General features: G+C 35.2%; 1 protein-coding gene across 1 annotated transcript; it reads left to right on the top strand.

Moving 5' to 3' along the window:
- Positions 1 to 88: 88 nt before the first annotated feature.
- LOC125651664 (uncharacterized) lies at positions 89 to 9,882 on the top strand. Its single transcript, XM_048880363.2, has 20 exons — positions 89 to 342; positions 465 to 676; positions 2,066 to 2,404; positions 2,989 to 3,046; positions 3,188 to 3,443; positions 3,675 to 3,802; positions 3,914 to 3,987; positions 4,090 to 4,224; positions 4,431 to 4,607; positions 4,754 to 4,920; positions 5,822 to 6,151; positions 6,238 to 6,388; positions 6,475 to 6,680; positions 6,778 to 6,865; positions 6,959 to 7,716; positions 7,824 to 7,920; positions 8,046 to 8,230; positions 8,340 to 8,537; positions 9,262 to 9,452; positions 9,557 to 9,882. Exons 1-20 carry the CDS (start codon positions 172 to 174, stop codon positions 9,827 to 9,829), a joined length of 4,194 nt encoding a protein of 1,397 aa, XP_048736320.2. The 5' UTR covers positions 89 to 171; the 3' UTR covers positions 9,830 to 9,882.
- The last annotated feature ends 6,896 nt before the right edge of the window (positions 9,883 to 16,778 follow it).

A 16,778-nucleotide genomic window follows, 5' to 3' on the forward strand; every position in this document is an offset into this window, starting at 1 on the left:
CGTCGCTGAACAGCTATCAGTTGTCGATAATATAATCGATCAACCTACCAGGTAATAAGGCGGGGAAAAATATGACCCTCCTTCTTCCAATCGATAGCTTGCATTAATGTGCAATGATATAGAAAATGGACTGAAAAGAGACGTTTTTGTTTCTCTATCATTGTGATAGCAATGTACATGATATCTCTCAGCATCGTTGCTTTTGCGATTTTTCATGCATGTGCTACCACTTCTTTTCACCATGAAGTAAATTATGAACACGAAAATGGTGAGTTACTTATGCTAAGGAGCAAAGGGCGTTTCGCTGATATAATAGACATTGATGAGATAGACTCCATTAAGGTAGGCATACAGTTATATTACGTAAATCATATTTCATTGTTGTAAAACTGGGGCCATTACTACATTAATAATATTGTAGTATATCACTGAAGAATTTTGTTTAAGGTCTTCTTCATTTGCAGAGAGTATTATGCCGCAAAGGCATAATCATGATAGCTTTCAAAGAACACTTTGACAAACCTTCTTGGAGGGAAGGTCAGATATTACTGGGAGGCCGGAAGTGGAATTGCACCCTAGGCGATGATAATCAGTCCAGCAAAGGAATATATGCAAAAGTTAAAAGAATTATTCATCCAAAAGAAACACGATTAGATGTTCTTACTGACCCTGTCAGGTAAATTGGTTTTCTGCTTTTTAGATCACCTGGGTCCGTCATTGTCCGTCTTACGTTTATATTCATAATCACCCTCCCTGAAAGTACATCATTTGGGCACTAAACTATGAACTTCAAGGGGCCTATTTAGTGGGTCAAAACCTTCTATCCATCTGTATATCTGTATATTAATTACCTTTCTACCTATCTATCTAAGCATTCTTATTAAACTCTTGGACATCAAACAATGAAACTGAGTACATAGTTATAATAAAAAGAAACACCTTTATTTAAAAACGTTGTGAAATTCGTAGTCCCAGAATCAGGAATTCTGGTCCATACAGTGTAAATGCTTTTTTTTCTTTTAGATTATTCCCCTTGACTACTGGACGTCAAATATCAAAACTGAATTTATATTAATTCTGAAAAGAAAATTTTCTTCCAACGTTTGAAATTCATGACATCTGGGTCAAGAGATTGAGTGCTTACTGCAAGAATCAAAATCTTTAAAAACTTACTCAGGGACATCGAGCAGACAAACTGTACATATGCTTATGATGACCAAGGATTACTCTACCGAATATGTGAAATATGTGACGCCTGGGTCAGGGTTCTGTTGCTTTATGGTTCAAATGATAAAAATATTCTTTAAAACTATAAGTGTTACCCCTGAATAATTTGAAGACAAACTACATTTATAAACATAGTTAAAATCGTGAATGTCTTTACTATGCACACTATTGTAACATTTACTATCCCTACGGTTCAGGCACTAGGGTGGGATCCAAATAGGTATGTAGTGAAACTACATTTAATGTTAACATATAAATAACTAACGTATTATCTTTTTGTATTGTGAAGGTATACTGTATACAATATTGTACTAGCACATAATTATAAAAAGCATATAGTTGTCCACCAAAGTTAAAAAGGATTCTGGGACAGGGGTAAAGGCTTTATGGCGGGTCGAAATAGTGATAATACATTTCATCTTCAGTGTGTCGTGACAAAATATTATATGTATGCTTATGGAGACTACTACCAAAATTGTGGAACTTATGGTCCCTGGACTAAATAATCATGTTTCATGGAGCGGCAATTATAAAGTAAAAATTCATTAGATGATTTGTTCAAAAAATGTACTTTTATTCTAGGAACATCGGAATAATTTGATCCAGAAAGCCACGGACAGTTGATTTTCACTTTAGCTGTCTCTGTACTCAGATGACCGTTAAAGCACGCGAACTTCTTGTTCAACATTACAACCTTTATATGCTATAAGACTTTCCGGATCTTCTTTATGCTTGCATGTTTTGATTGTTATGACATATACAGTGTACCGTATCAATAGTGCTTATCACATGATATATTCCTAGTCTTATGCATGTATGTATACTTCTCTTTTCAAAGCCCACTGGACATTTTGGAAGAGGCAAACATTCACCTTCAGTATACGACACATGTCGACAACAGAAAGCGACACAGAAGATACCTATCTAACATGCTTACAGACCTACTGAACAACGTAGACTGGCACGCCAATGTTTCCCTCAAAGTACAGTACAATCTCAATAACGAGACAGACGGAGAAAATAGCAATATTTCACTACATAGGTATACAGGAATGAAGAATTTGATTAAATGGGATATGAGTGAAAACAACTATACAAATCTAACCAACAAGTTGGATAAAACCTTTACGTGGGACTGTCTGTCATGTTACAGTGTAACTCGCATCAACTATGTCTTGTAAGTTTCTTAAGTATTTATCTATAATATTCATGATTTTATTCAGTCTTACGCTTAGTCTTTTTCTGCAAGCTACTTATTCTCCGCATGAAAGAGTGAAGGTAACGAATAATGATTAATCTCATACTAGTAATTCCATAAAGAATACAAAATTAAGAGCACGGCGTCACATGTATCCTTGTACAAGAATTAACCCGTCACATCCTCCTTAGTATTATATCATGATCAGGTAAACGGAGTAATTCGTAAACAGAATCAGTATGCAAAGAATGGTCTTACGATTGATATGAAACAAGTCAGACAGCCTTTAACCTAATGATAGGTTGTATTTGTAAATTAGATTGTTATAATAAACATAGACTTGAAATTCCTTTTGCTTATAGGAGTTATAAGATTGATCACTGTTCGTTATATTCGCTTTTCCTGTAACATTAACTTATTTGTCAGTAGCTTGCCTCGATTTGATTTAAAAACTGATCATACGCAACAGAACACGCTCTTGCGTATCGAATCAGTTCAGAAACATAAACACAACATTGATTATGTACAAGAGGAATATTAAAACTACATTTACCAATTTTTAGTGATCTGCTCATATACAAAGTTGACAACAAACCAGTATTAAAGCATTATCTATCACAGGCAAGTGACTTTTTTCGTTAAAATAAATAAATGATTACACAATTAATTAATCATTAATGATAGAAGAAATTAACATACATGTATGATAAGTTGAGAAATTTTTTTAGAAGCATATACACGTAATCTCTGTCTGCATTCTAGTTGGATTCAGTTGTAAAAATCAACGCAGACTTCAGAATGAAATTCTTTAAAGAGGCAACTATAAGCGGTTCCCGTGTACTGTGGAGCACACCGACAACGGAACTCATCAACATTACTTTGGCAAAGGCACCAGGATTGCCACCGGTACAGTTAGTGGTTACATCCAACAATGTTGCGTTTGCTAATGTTCACGGAGCGGTCTCCCAGCATTCTGTCGTTAATTCAAATTTTGAAGCTCAAGGACAGTACGTTTTATGTAAGCCAACCGTTAACATTACAGAATTTAAGTCTAGCTTTAAAACTTTACTATTATGATACCTGTACATATCTTCACTTTTACTTCAAAATAAAAACCTCAGAGAACATTGTACATACATGTATTTTGTTTGATTTAAAAACAATCAAATTTAAATTAGATCGTAATTATTTGTAAGAAAATTAAAAGAATTCAATAGATGATAACGAATAAACGTTCATTAAATCCTAGCGCACACTTTGTCCGATGGGAAACCTTCTCATGGTGACGTGACAGCCTATAACTGGACTCTGCATTCTCGAGGCTTAGACGTACACACAGTTGGGAACGTTAATATCACCGCTTCAATATTCCAAACAGTGAGTCCATACATTTACACTATAGAATCACAATTCCATGTATGTTGCAATATTCAGCATTTTATGATTGATCAATATATATAATATACATATAATCAATATACTATGTAGGCTGTTTTGAATGCATCAGTACTTTGGTCAGGAAAAGACGTATCTGCAGTTTTATCACCTCCTGCCATAATAACGTAATGATTTTTTTTTCAATCATAATTAGTGTAATTATCGTCGAAACAAAATGAAAATAATGAGCTATTTAGTCATTACTAATTATATGTCTTTTCCCCCAGGATTAAGCCTACTTTGAGAGTTAAGTCAAATTCTTCAGCATTTTCGCGTTGCTACAACAGTACAGTGACAATTGAAGGGGACTTCCAAATAGCAAAGGCGATGTTTATTGTTCATGCATTTGGGTTAAACATATGGTAATTTTAACATACGTATACTTATGTAAATTGTACGTATTTCGTCACCACTATTCAATCACATATTATGCAGTCTGTGATCGAAACAAACGAAATATAATGCACATTGAAACTTTCATAATTATTTTATAGTCACATGGTCGTTATATGCCCTTTATTGAACCAAAACAAAGAGCATTAACACATCTGCGATCGCTGTTTTGTAGGGATGTTTTAGTTGCCAGTAAGTTTCATAAGATGCTGACAATCATTGAGGGAAATACTGGAGGAACCTGTAGAGCTATGTGTGCATCACTATACTACAAAGGACCCCCTCAATCAGCCGAAGACGTGTGTGGAGAAATGGTCCACATCATTCAACGAAATTATTCCTCATTCCGAAGGTAAGCGTCCACTCTTCATTTTTTTCAGTCTCGATCTTCTCATGTTTTTAATAAAACTGTTGTTAATGTCCTATAATAATGTTTATCAGCCAAAATTACAAATATAGGCTATATTTTGAATAAGTATTTTAATCTCCTTTCAACAGGTTGTATCTGATTCAAGGAGACAATGTTTATTTTACCCCGGACAACTTTACAGATGGCGACTGGTGCGGAGAACCAAATAGAAACTGTTCAAAGAGATACGTGTCTGCCAAATTAGCAACAGCGTTAGCAACCTTAGTGGAATACATTCGCGTGGAATTTCCACAAAGTAATGAGTGTAGACGGAAATTACTTTCATTGTCTTAACTAATAGAATGAGGGGTGTCAATATCCCCATGTCAAAGAAGCTATAGTGCACTCTACATGGTATTCTATAAGCATACAGGTTTTGTCAGTTGAATTAAAGATATATACTAAAAACATGGAAATGTATATTAAATATGGTGATTAAACTCTTAACGTTAACATCGTATAAAGAATGAAAGTTAACATGTCAGAAACTGAATTGTTATGAATGACTCACTGCAAAGTTATTGAATGATAGAATCTACCATTCAGCAATATCTTCGTTACCATTCCATAGGCTAGTGGATGGGAACAACTGGGGGTACCGGATTTGATTCTTGATACCGGTTTCGCGTCAAATCTAACATAGGTAATGACTGGATTTTTTGTTAAGAGCCCGATATTAAAAGTGAAAGTCACGGATTTCTCAGATATGACCCCATTAACGACCGTGAAGTGGCACGGTAGGCGTTGTCGTGCTAAAGAACCCTCACTGCTACAGCTGTAAGCGTCATGCATAAGTCAAAATTTGTGGCACTTCACCTAAAGCTGGTGTCGTCTCTACGTGAGTGAAAACATCGAATGGGACGTAAAACAACAAACAAACAAAACCATTTGATAAATTTAGTATACAGTGTCTGCATTTCCGTCAATTGTGACAACCCAAGAATTTGGGAGTTTTAATTGTAAATGACTTGGAAAACAAGCACCGAATACAAGCAGTACTATGTACGCGTTTAAACATGAATTTATTTTCTTTTAAGAATGTGAAAATCGTATATCAATTGGACCGATTTTGTATTGTGATTTAATTTTTTGAAAAGTTATTGATATAAATTTTCCACTTGAAGTACATCGATGCATATTTTGATTATTATTTGCAGGGAAATTAATCCTAGAGGAAGGATTTCAAGAGGCAAACTCACACTTTCCATTTGGCAAATATGGAAATAAATCTCTCTTTTATGAAGGGAGATTGGCAAAACTTTCAATTTCAAATATGATTTCCGGTAAAAGTACCTCGATCACACCAGAATCAGACATCAATATTTTACAGAAAGTAGCACAGCTTTCGGTTTGTTCTGGGTTCGACTTTGTTGATTTTTCTAACAATACAGAAGGAATAGTGGTAGCTGTTTCTAGGGATGATGATATGTCCAATCAAAATCAAGAAATTGAAAAGGAAGCGTTTGATGAAAGCATCGGTGTTACAGGTATTCCATGACCAAAGTACAAAATATTAATGAATAGCCATATGATTGTTTTTCATATTAATTAAAGTATATGTTCTTGTTTCTAGCCTTGACATTGGATTCTTCTGTATGTGCTTTGAATAAATTGCCCACTTCCCTTAGTGTGAACGAGACTTATCCGAAAGGCAAAACAGAAGTTCAAGTCTGTGGTGAAATATTTTCCAGAGTTTCGCGATTTCATAACACCATCCATGACAGGTTCGTAAATTAATTATATTCTTTTTTTTACAATCTACTTATTATGTGTATTTGTTACAATAAATTTCGAATTATCTGACTTTCAGACTCTATCAATATACTTTTGATGACGTGATATTTACTCCGGAAGATTCGAGGTCAAAATGGTGTGGCAGTCCACTTAGACAATGTTCTGACTGTAGTGTGAAATCAACAACGGAATCCTGGACTATATGTGCAAACCGATTGATGACACCCATTGCTGCACTGCGTCTTCGAAGACTTGCAACGTTAACGAGGCATCATTCGTCAAGTATAAGACGTATTATTCCATCATTCCTATTATGATTACTTTCGTTAAAAATACTAGGAAGACTAACATTGTAATGTAAAAATATGTTATTTCACAGGTATAAAAGTTTTAAAGGCATTTCATGAAGAACCCGAGAACTTTCAGTTCGGACAAAAAGAACTTTCTCCTTTATACAAAGAGGGGAGGTCAGTTGTCAACACATATTTCTATAATTTAAGAATATAATCCATAATTCAATAATTCCCAATACTTGCTTACAATTCAAATTTTCATTGTAGAGCACTAATGATAGAGCTTGAAAAACCGTCAAGAATTAGCTATAGCCAGTTAGCGGGGCTAGCAATATGCGCTGGATTCGATTTCATATCGCACATGTCCGACAGATATTTAGAACTTTTTGTTAAACCACAAGAACATTATGTCTCCAACGTTATGGTATATCCAAGTGGTTTCCACGCGACAGGTGTCAGCGTACATAATACTGGTTTTGAGAGGGAATACATTCTACCCTCTCTATTTGCTAATGAAACAAGAATACCACTATTAATCGACGGCCAGAATGGAAATACAAAACTTTCTCCACGATACACAATATCAGATTTCCAATCTCCCGGATTTAGGTTCCTAAGAATAGATTCATCAATAGTTGAATGCTTAGAGCTAGCGTCCAATGAATTTGGTGAAAAATTAGAAGTAATATCAGGATTTAGAACTAGATCGGTAAATTTAGAAAATATCGACATGAGACTGCCCCAAGAACGATTTAGATTTCATGTCGGTCAAAGTTTGGAAATAACGTCGAATAAGGGAACAGAACTTGAACTAATAAAAATAGGTATTGCCATTATGAGAATGTGCCCTCCAATTACAAGACCTCAACAAAGAGCAATTGGTATCGGATGTCACAGAGATAGGCTCTATGTTGATTTTCATCCAATGCTATTCGGAAACGAAGAGAAATACATAAAGTTGTGGAATAGTGGTGGACGAAATGTGTATTTGAATTTGCTACCTAGAGTATATACTGCAATTCGAGGTTTGTCATTGAGTTTTATTTTATCCGTTGTCGACTTTTAAAACATCAAGATTCTTAGATTTGTTACAACGCTGAAGATGCATTTATACAATTGAATCGTTTTGTAGGGGGTCCAATCATAGTCCCTATGAACAAACGGACGGCGTGTTCAACTTCAAATGGTCAAGAGTATTCCTACCTTGCTTTTCACCTGAATCAGAAAGAGTAAATCATCAAACGAAAATTCCTTATATTGAGAGTTTCTGAAATATGTTTGGAACATAAAAGTTATCACATGATTCGTTAAAAATCTTAAATGATTGCTGTTTTATTTTATTTCCGATGTACAGACAATGTTTGAATACAGGAGAAAAAGACTTCTGTTCCAAAACTCAACGATACAGACAAGAGCAGGCAAAATTGCTTCAAGAACGTTTGTCGTCTGCTGCAGGATCGGACAATCTTCCACGACCAGAGATTATTGATGAAATAAATTCATGTATTGTTGATACCTGTGGAGGGTGCCTAGGATCAGGTGAGCATTTACTTTTTATCTCAAAACTAACGACAGTTACGCCATCATGATATGTTTATAAGTATTATAATATTAAAAACGTTGACATCTGATTTGTATCTTAAAATAGGTGCGACGTGGGATAGGAAAGTCAAGCAATGTGCAGTTATGGTTCACAAATACATCAAAAGAGCATCCAGACCATTTCAAAGCTTGCACAACAGCGCGACATTTTTTAATACTGGAAACCATGAGTCGACAGTACATTCTCTAGCTTGCCATTTTGGATTCATATGTGTTGAGAACATACAGATATATTCTCTTCTAAGTATGACATAATTTACATCAATGATACTTTAGAGACAGCTATTGTTGGGGTTCTGTGTGTGTTTATTTAGGGTGTAAGCAAAGGTGGCAATAATTCAGCCATATATAGGTTTAGAAGTTTAATAAGTTTCTCGATTTCAAAGTTTTAGGTCGTACATGTAATGTTGATTCGTAACAAGTCTAATAATTTTTTTAACCACCACGAATATGTAGAGGATGTGGTCTTCTATGGGGCAACATATTACGTCACATTCTACGGACCATAAACAGTTAATATATACAATCATAACATTAATATCACAAACCCTTGGGTGGGTTTGACCTAGCTACCCATACTATCGTTCGAAAAACAGCGTGGTATTTCGCTCTAAAATTTTACTTACTGATTAGCCCTATGTTTTCCATCAAAGTGAGTTTATATGACCACAATATGACATTCTTACAATGAAATTGGTCAGTGACAACAAAAATAAAACCCGTTTCATTGAAATCTATGAGAAACGTCACCCAGAATTTGCATGCTCGATCAAGCGAAGTGACACGCTGCTCTTTGAACAATATTGGAGAATATACAATGTACGGGCGCATGTTTTGGTGGGATTGGACTGGTTGCATTATGTATCTATATTGAATGTAAGTTACAATGTCTTTAAAATGCAATATACTAAGTTTTAGATACGATATGAATTTGATTTCTCCTTAATTGAAAATATTTCGATTGCCAGTGCCAACCATATCAGCGACATTCCGTCCAGACCCTTCAAGGAGTGTAGAAGAACGACTATTTACTGCAGAAGACAACCCCTCACCACTGCTCGAAATTGTATCTCAGGAAATGGCTATCAGAGCAAGTGGTGTTGTTCGAGTATTTATAGAATCAACTAAAGATTTATCAAGTCTTAGATACGTTCTCAAGGTAAAGTTTAGATATAATGCAGAGAAGACATATTTGTTTTGAGAAAATATTTCTTCATTAAACTTTTTAAAGAGGCTTTTAAGGTATACAGTTTTCTGTTTTAGGTTTTGATGGTCCATAACATTAATGTGCAAGAGGTGCAGTTCCACATTACAGAAAATCTTAGAAAAGAAAGTATAAAAGCCGCACTGCAGAGAAAAATTGAGACTTGGTCCGGAAACACCTGCAATACTTGGTCGCGATTTGCTGTCGCACCATTTAGCATGCACGTTATTCCGACGGACAGACACAAGAGAAGTGCGTATAGGAGCGCAGCACGCAATCATGCGAAACACGTCTTACGGAACTGGGAATATGAATGGTTGTCTAAAGTTTAGATTTATTTGAAGTTGTATTATGTATAAAAATAAATGCATGATAACTTAAAAGATCACAAGTTGGAAGGTCCATTGATTTAAAGACACTCTACCCCGAAGATCCACTAGTGCAAAGGTCCAAAACCCCGAATACTCGCTAGTTCAAAGGTCCATTACCTTATAGGCTCGCTAGTCTTAAAACCCACAAACTTGATGGTTCAATAGCCCAGAGAACCTCAGACCCCATGTTCCCCAACTTTGATAACTAGGCATATGAAAGGTAAAGATAACGAACAGTGATCAATCTCATAACTCCTATAAGCAATGCAAAGTAGAAAGTAAGGCAAACACGGACCCCTGGATATAACAGAGGTGGGATCAGGTGCTTAGGAGGAGTAAGCATCCCCTGTCGACCGGTCACACCCGCGTGCGCCCTATATCTTGATCAGGTAAACGGAGTTGTCCGTAGTCAAAATCAGTCTTAGGGGTTATTCAATCATAACACAACTGTTTTAATCATTTTTTTTTTTTACATTGAAATAGCCTTTATGCTACAATAGCGAGTTGTACTGCGAATTTTGTCAGGTCCTAAAGACAATTCCAAAAAGGACCTCATTCAAATCGATTTCTGTCTGTTTATAACTTATTCATGGAAAGGCATTTTAGATCCTGGTCGGCGTAGGATAATATCACTTAAAAATAGATTGTTTATTTTGCCAATAATTTGCTATAGAATGTCAGGAAATCAGTGTGTCTAGTTTATTTATTGCTTATGAACAGAATCCTGGTCTATGCACTGGTAAAAAAAGAATTTGAATTTTTTGTTGAATAATAGATTTGCAATGCAAATATATCAGAACCTCAACTTGATACAAAATAAAGGTTAGTAAGGCAGATGGTTTGGGGTGACCCTGAATTAAGACTGTTTTGTCCCAAATCATGGCCACTCGTACAAAAATGTCATGACTAAGAGACATTAGAAGCAATACGTCGCATAGCTGCAGAACTGTAGCTCTTTGAAAACATATTTTGACGGAACAGAGAGCTACAGATCCACCCCTTATAAAAACCTTCGACTTACAGCGCACAAAAAGCTGCGCACGGTTGAGGCCTGATATTGTTGTATTCTTGTGTTGCTGTCTCATAAATTTAGTATGAAAAATTCTTCACATATTTTCCTACTATACTTGTGTCCAAACATACCTTCAAATATTCGTTAAAGCCCCATACGATCCGAAAACTCCTAGCTTCAAATGAGTTCGTTTGTTGACGTAGCCATGTTAGGTAGCCGATCAATTCGATTCCATACTTGCACAATAACGTCTTGATGTGAACTAATATCCCCACAAATATTGAAGTAATGTCAATTCTTGGGGAAGTGTATTTTTGATTTCTACATCGAAGGAGAATTAGGAAATTAAAAAGAAAATATGGGGTCGCAACGCTTGTTATTGAGCTACAGTGTTCTAAAATGACCTTTTTGCACTTAAAATTTATTCAATTAAACTTGATTTTTCTGTTAGTGTCAACACAACATAAGCAACACAAATCAATCATTACATAAAATAGATACATAATCATGCCCTCTAACACTACAGATGAAAAAAGAAATTAATACTAGTAAAGGAAATAAATAATGACCTTTTTGCACTTGATATACGAAAAACTTCATGATATCAAAATTGAGAGTTTAAAAGGACATATTAGGAGTAATGTCAATTTCTAAAATTTTACATAATTTTCTAGGTCTGGTCTTTCAATTTAAAATGCAACTAAAAAAAGTGGGGGTTGGAGATCAAATTTTTGAATTATTGGCGAAAATACTGAATTTTTATACAAAATTTAGAGTAAATTAATTAAACCTTTTTAAAGAATCGGTATACTGTTTGGAAACATATATCAACCAAGTTAATAAATTACAACATTTTAACTAGTTCCAAGTCTCAACTACCTGTATCATAAATTTTACAACTGAAATACATGTATAGGTTTATAAAAATAGACGATATATATGGGATGAAACAGAAACTGTAATATCATGCAGAATTAGAACTTTTTGATTAGTGAATCCTTCCGCCACAAAATATAGTCCATGTCAAACCCTTTCAAAATTTGAATTGACACAAACATTTTCAACTGGATAGGGTTCAAGAATAGATGTGTAATATATTTGCACCAATGGGATCAGTATTGAACCAGTGAATACTTAGTTGTAGCATCCTGCGCAGTTGTACTCAAAAGCTCAGGAGCTAACTTCCTTAAATATTTTGAATGATATATCATCCCAGTTCCATTAAATAATAATTATTCAAATAGCTAGACTCACGGGAATGCGTCTTTCATTAGTCTGGTCCGATCTCCATCCCTGCCACACGTGTGTTAAGGACTTTTATAGCATTTTCATTAATCAAGAGTTTATTTTACCTTTAGAAAAACTATATTCTTTAATTTCTATGAATTATTCGTGATGATAATAAATGAAGAGCGAACATATAACTTATAAGAATTTTATGAATAGATACCAACAACAACGGGGTTCGTGTTGACCCGGCGACCCAACATGGCTACGTCAACAAACGAAATCATTTGAAGCTGGGGAGTTTTCGGGTCGTATAGGGCTTTAATGAATATTTGAAGGTATGTTTGGACACAATTATGGTAGGAAAATATGTTAAGATTATCTTTATATTAAATTTATGAGACAGCAATACAAGAATACAACGACATCAGGCCTCAACCGTGCGCAGCTTTTTGTGCGCCGTAAATCGAAGGTTTTTATAAGGGGTGGATCTGTAGCTCTCTGTTCCGTCAAAATATTTTTTTTCAGAAAGCTACAGTTCTACAGCTATGCGTTGCGCAAAGGTTGCATTTAAAAATCATGTGTCCTGATTTGACTTTATCCTGACCTAAGCTCATTTATTTGTGTCCGTACAGATATCAAGAGTCGTGTTAAAAGCAGGGATTGTAGAAGAATTTAGATGAATACAGCATTCAAATATATACATATGCTGTATAGTACACAAAGAACGCTTTTTGTATGAAATAGTTTTGATATGGTATTTTGTGTAAATATTGTTGAAAAACATTTAAGAAAAAAGATTACCCTCTAAATGATAAAACCACGCCCTCCAGTGAGATTTCATTGAAAAAACGAAGTTAGACTGATTCCGAAGTTAGGGTGCAAAAGATTCCATGCATGTTCAGACAAAATAATGTTCAGACAAAATAATGTTCGTTTCGCACATCTACAAATGACATGCATACAATCCCTCTAAAAGGGGTTTATCTTGATACCTTGTGTAGTTTCAGAGAACACTCCCGGACAAACAAAAGGACCGGGGGGGGGGGGGGATAAGAAACAGTCAAAAAATGTTTAAATTTTTGTTTGAGGAACACAATAAGATATACGCTACACTGGATGAGCACCATGGAATTTTAGTCCTATTAGGAGTGCTCAAGTTTTGATAGATTATAGCATACGATATCCACCGTCGGCGTCGCCTAAGGGTTATAGGGCGCTCGCTTGGCAACCATGAGGCGCGCTCCCGGCACCGGGTCAAACTTGTACACTGAACATAGATAATGACTGCTCCTTCACAAAGCGTCTGGCATTAGAGGTGAGAGTCAAGGGTATTTGGAGTATGACCTGAAAACGGAGATCCCGAGTCGCAGTAGGCGTTGGCACATTGAAGAACCCACAATTCTACGGCCATCATACATAGGTTATATTTGTGGTACTTCACCTACAGCTGGTGACGTCTCTACATGAGTGAAAAATTCTCGAATGGGACTTAAAACAACATTCACACAATCATACTAATTTATTTGAAAAATTGCGCACCGTTATTTCGCATGCGGATTCAAACTACCTTGCCATGCGTTTCCTTTGCAATGAAAGATGGAACAACAACAAGAAAAAATATAAATGTTTGACATCTAGAATTCGGCTATTTATTGATTCACATTTTTCCTTCACCACGATGTAAACATCAACGAAACTTTGTAAAACTTATAATTTAAAATATTATTATCAAGACATCGGAAAGTAAACCCCGGTTGCTTTTAATTTACATCATTGCGATAATTCTTTATCTTTCCACATAGCGAATAATCCCCTCAAAGCACTGTAAAGAAAGAGATATGTCACCGAAAAATATTGTCTACTGAAAAATGGATTATTGGATTTAATTTCAATTGAAACGTGCCAGCATTAGATTACCCGGGAACAAACATAAGAAAAGCAATAGCACAAAACACAGTGTAAGAACCAGGAAGACTCGCCGATATTTGTCAGTCACAATCTTAAAAATGTCAACTGTATTATAAAGATAGATCAATGTCTAGTGCCCCCTTTTAAAGTAAAAGTGAACAAAAACATTTTGAGATTTAGGCAGAAATTAATATCCACCCCCCCCCCCTCTTTTTATATTTTTATTTGTCAAAAATTCGCACATACATGTCTTTGACAGAGATGATAGATTGTATATCGTGACTTGAATATTGTTCAGTTTACAGATCCTGAACATCGTAATCAGTTGAACTGTAGAACGGGTGGAAATCAGTCATACTGTGTTAAGGTTACATAATTTTGTATCATATTATGTAAAGTCTCTCATCAGTGTAGGTACTTTCAGGGGCATTTAAGTTTTAAGAACACATCTTGTTTTATACTTTTTTCTGAATGTTAGAATTTAGCTTGAATATGCAGAACAGGAATTTTGTTTCTAGGTTTCATAGCCCTCGGGGCTAGTGATACTTTTAACTAATACTCAGGTGACCGAAAGGACCTGTGGTTCTCTTGTTGCGAATTATTGCAATATGCAAAGCAATGCGCAACTGCAGAAATACCCGTATATGTGTTTGAATTCCAGATGTATTGGATTGAACAATTTTGTGTTGATCCATGTTTGATGTCATTGTATAGTATTGTTTTGATGGCCCTTTTGGAGTTTTCTTTGCAAAGTTATTGCAGATTATTTACTAATAAATGACCGTCCGACTCCGAACTTGTGGTTTCATATTTTGTCAATTAGACCACCACCTTATCAGATATCTATAAAGACGATTTGTTGACCTGCGGCGCTTAATTCAAGTGGTTTCACAGTAGTCCACAGTACCTACAGATAACTGTAGTGTTCTGTCACTCATCATAATGGAGGTAAAAATGATAATTGAATAGAAACAAAGTTAGCGGTAATTTATTGGTCGAGTGTTCGCTTCGTAATCGGTACGCTGAGGGTCCAAGCCCCACTTGTATCTTGGCCGCTTCAAACGTAGGACGTATGATAAGTGGCTTCGTCCACAAACAAAATTATTTTGGGACGGCGATGCAAGAATATAGCGATATAAGACCTCAATCAGGAGAAGAAAAATCTAAGGTTTTTATAGGAGGTGGATAGGTAGTTCTCGCGTCTGTCCCACCCCCGCGAGCTACATCCTGTATATCATCTCTATTTTTGCCACACCAAATAGTAAATTACAGAGGTACAGGTAATCGTTTTATTCTACCTACTACCACTGTTTGGTAAGCTATACGTTTTGTGCAATTGCTCAATCTATTTAAAATCAAACTTCTTAGATCCGCGCCGTATACTCTGTGTAGCGATTGTGAGCGTATCTAAGGATCTGATTTTAATTAGATTGTGCAATTGCTGTGGTATTTGTCTAACAGCTTCTACATGTTAGTGATTTGAATATATTTCATAATTCCAAAAATATACGGCAACTACTACACTGGAATGGCAGCACCATCATATTTGGGGAATGAAACAACAAAGAATCATCCAAACTTATCAATGTCAATAAAATATTACTTAAAAGGCCTGTTAATGGCATAAACAAGATGTGTTAATGAAACACTGATGCCTCGCATGACAGCAAAGTAACGCTGGTACTCAAGGACAGTTACTGTCACAAGAAATATGCATATGAAATATGAAAGCTCTATCAGTAACTATTCACACGTTAAAGCCAAGGTTAAACTATATCAAAGGTAGGTCAAACGTCAAGGTCATTAGGTTAGATATTTTGGTACAAAAAGAGATATCTTGTCACAAGTAATACATATCTAAAATATAAAAGCCATATCATCATTCATTAAAAGTTATAGCAAATGTTAATCACCATTCATTAAAAGTTATAGCAAATGTTAATCACCATTCATTAAAAGTTATGCAAATGTTAATCACCATTCATTAAAAGTTATAGCAAATGTTAAAGTTTTGTAGACAGTCCAATGAACATACCAAAAATTATATGTCATCGAATCTCCGATTGATAAAACTTTCTTTACAATTGTATAAAACTGAAGAATTTAGCATGATATCCCCCGTTTAGCAAGAATCTCTCTCTCTCTCTCTCTCTCTCTCTCTCTCTCTCTTGGTCTCTCGATCTCGATGTTTTGAAAGTTATCTGATTGTGATAAAATATGTAAATATTTGTATACTACATATGTATATTGCAATACAGGATGGTCATTTGATGATATGAAAGAAAGAGTAAATGTGAAAGGCATAAAAGATTTCCAGGAGGTAATGCGGATAAAAGAAAGGAACCAGTTATTCTAAAAGCCATTTGACATCTGTAATCTAAATTTTATGTTTCTCAAAATTTGGAGAACATCGAGGTTGGTTTTGACAAGTGGCTTATATATTGATGGAAATGAGAAAATATATTTCAATTACTTTGTTTTTCTCTTGTTGCTAGTATGAGAGGTGAGGATAACGAACAGTGATTAATCTCAATATATTTCAAATTGACAAGCAGAGATTTTAGGACTGGATCGTGTTTACTTTATTAGCTTAAATTGGTTTAAAGATACTCGAAGGTATGAATTTAAATCAACCAGGAAGAGTTTACAGAGCAACCAATGAGGATCAAATCTCAAATCTTACTTTTATTTTAAACCCTACAGGTACATGTACAATAACTTGCCCCCTACCAGAGCACTTAAAAGATAAAAAGGTAGGCT

The sequence above is a fragment of the Ostrea edulis genome, chromosome 5, assembly GCF_947568905.1.
Source record: "Ostrea edulis chromosome 5, xbOstEdul1.1, whole genome shotgun sequence".
Taxonomy (NCBI): Eukaryota; Metazoa; Mollusca; class Bivalvia; order Ostreida; family Ostreidae; genus Ostrea; species Ostrea edulis.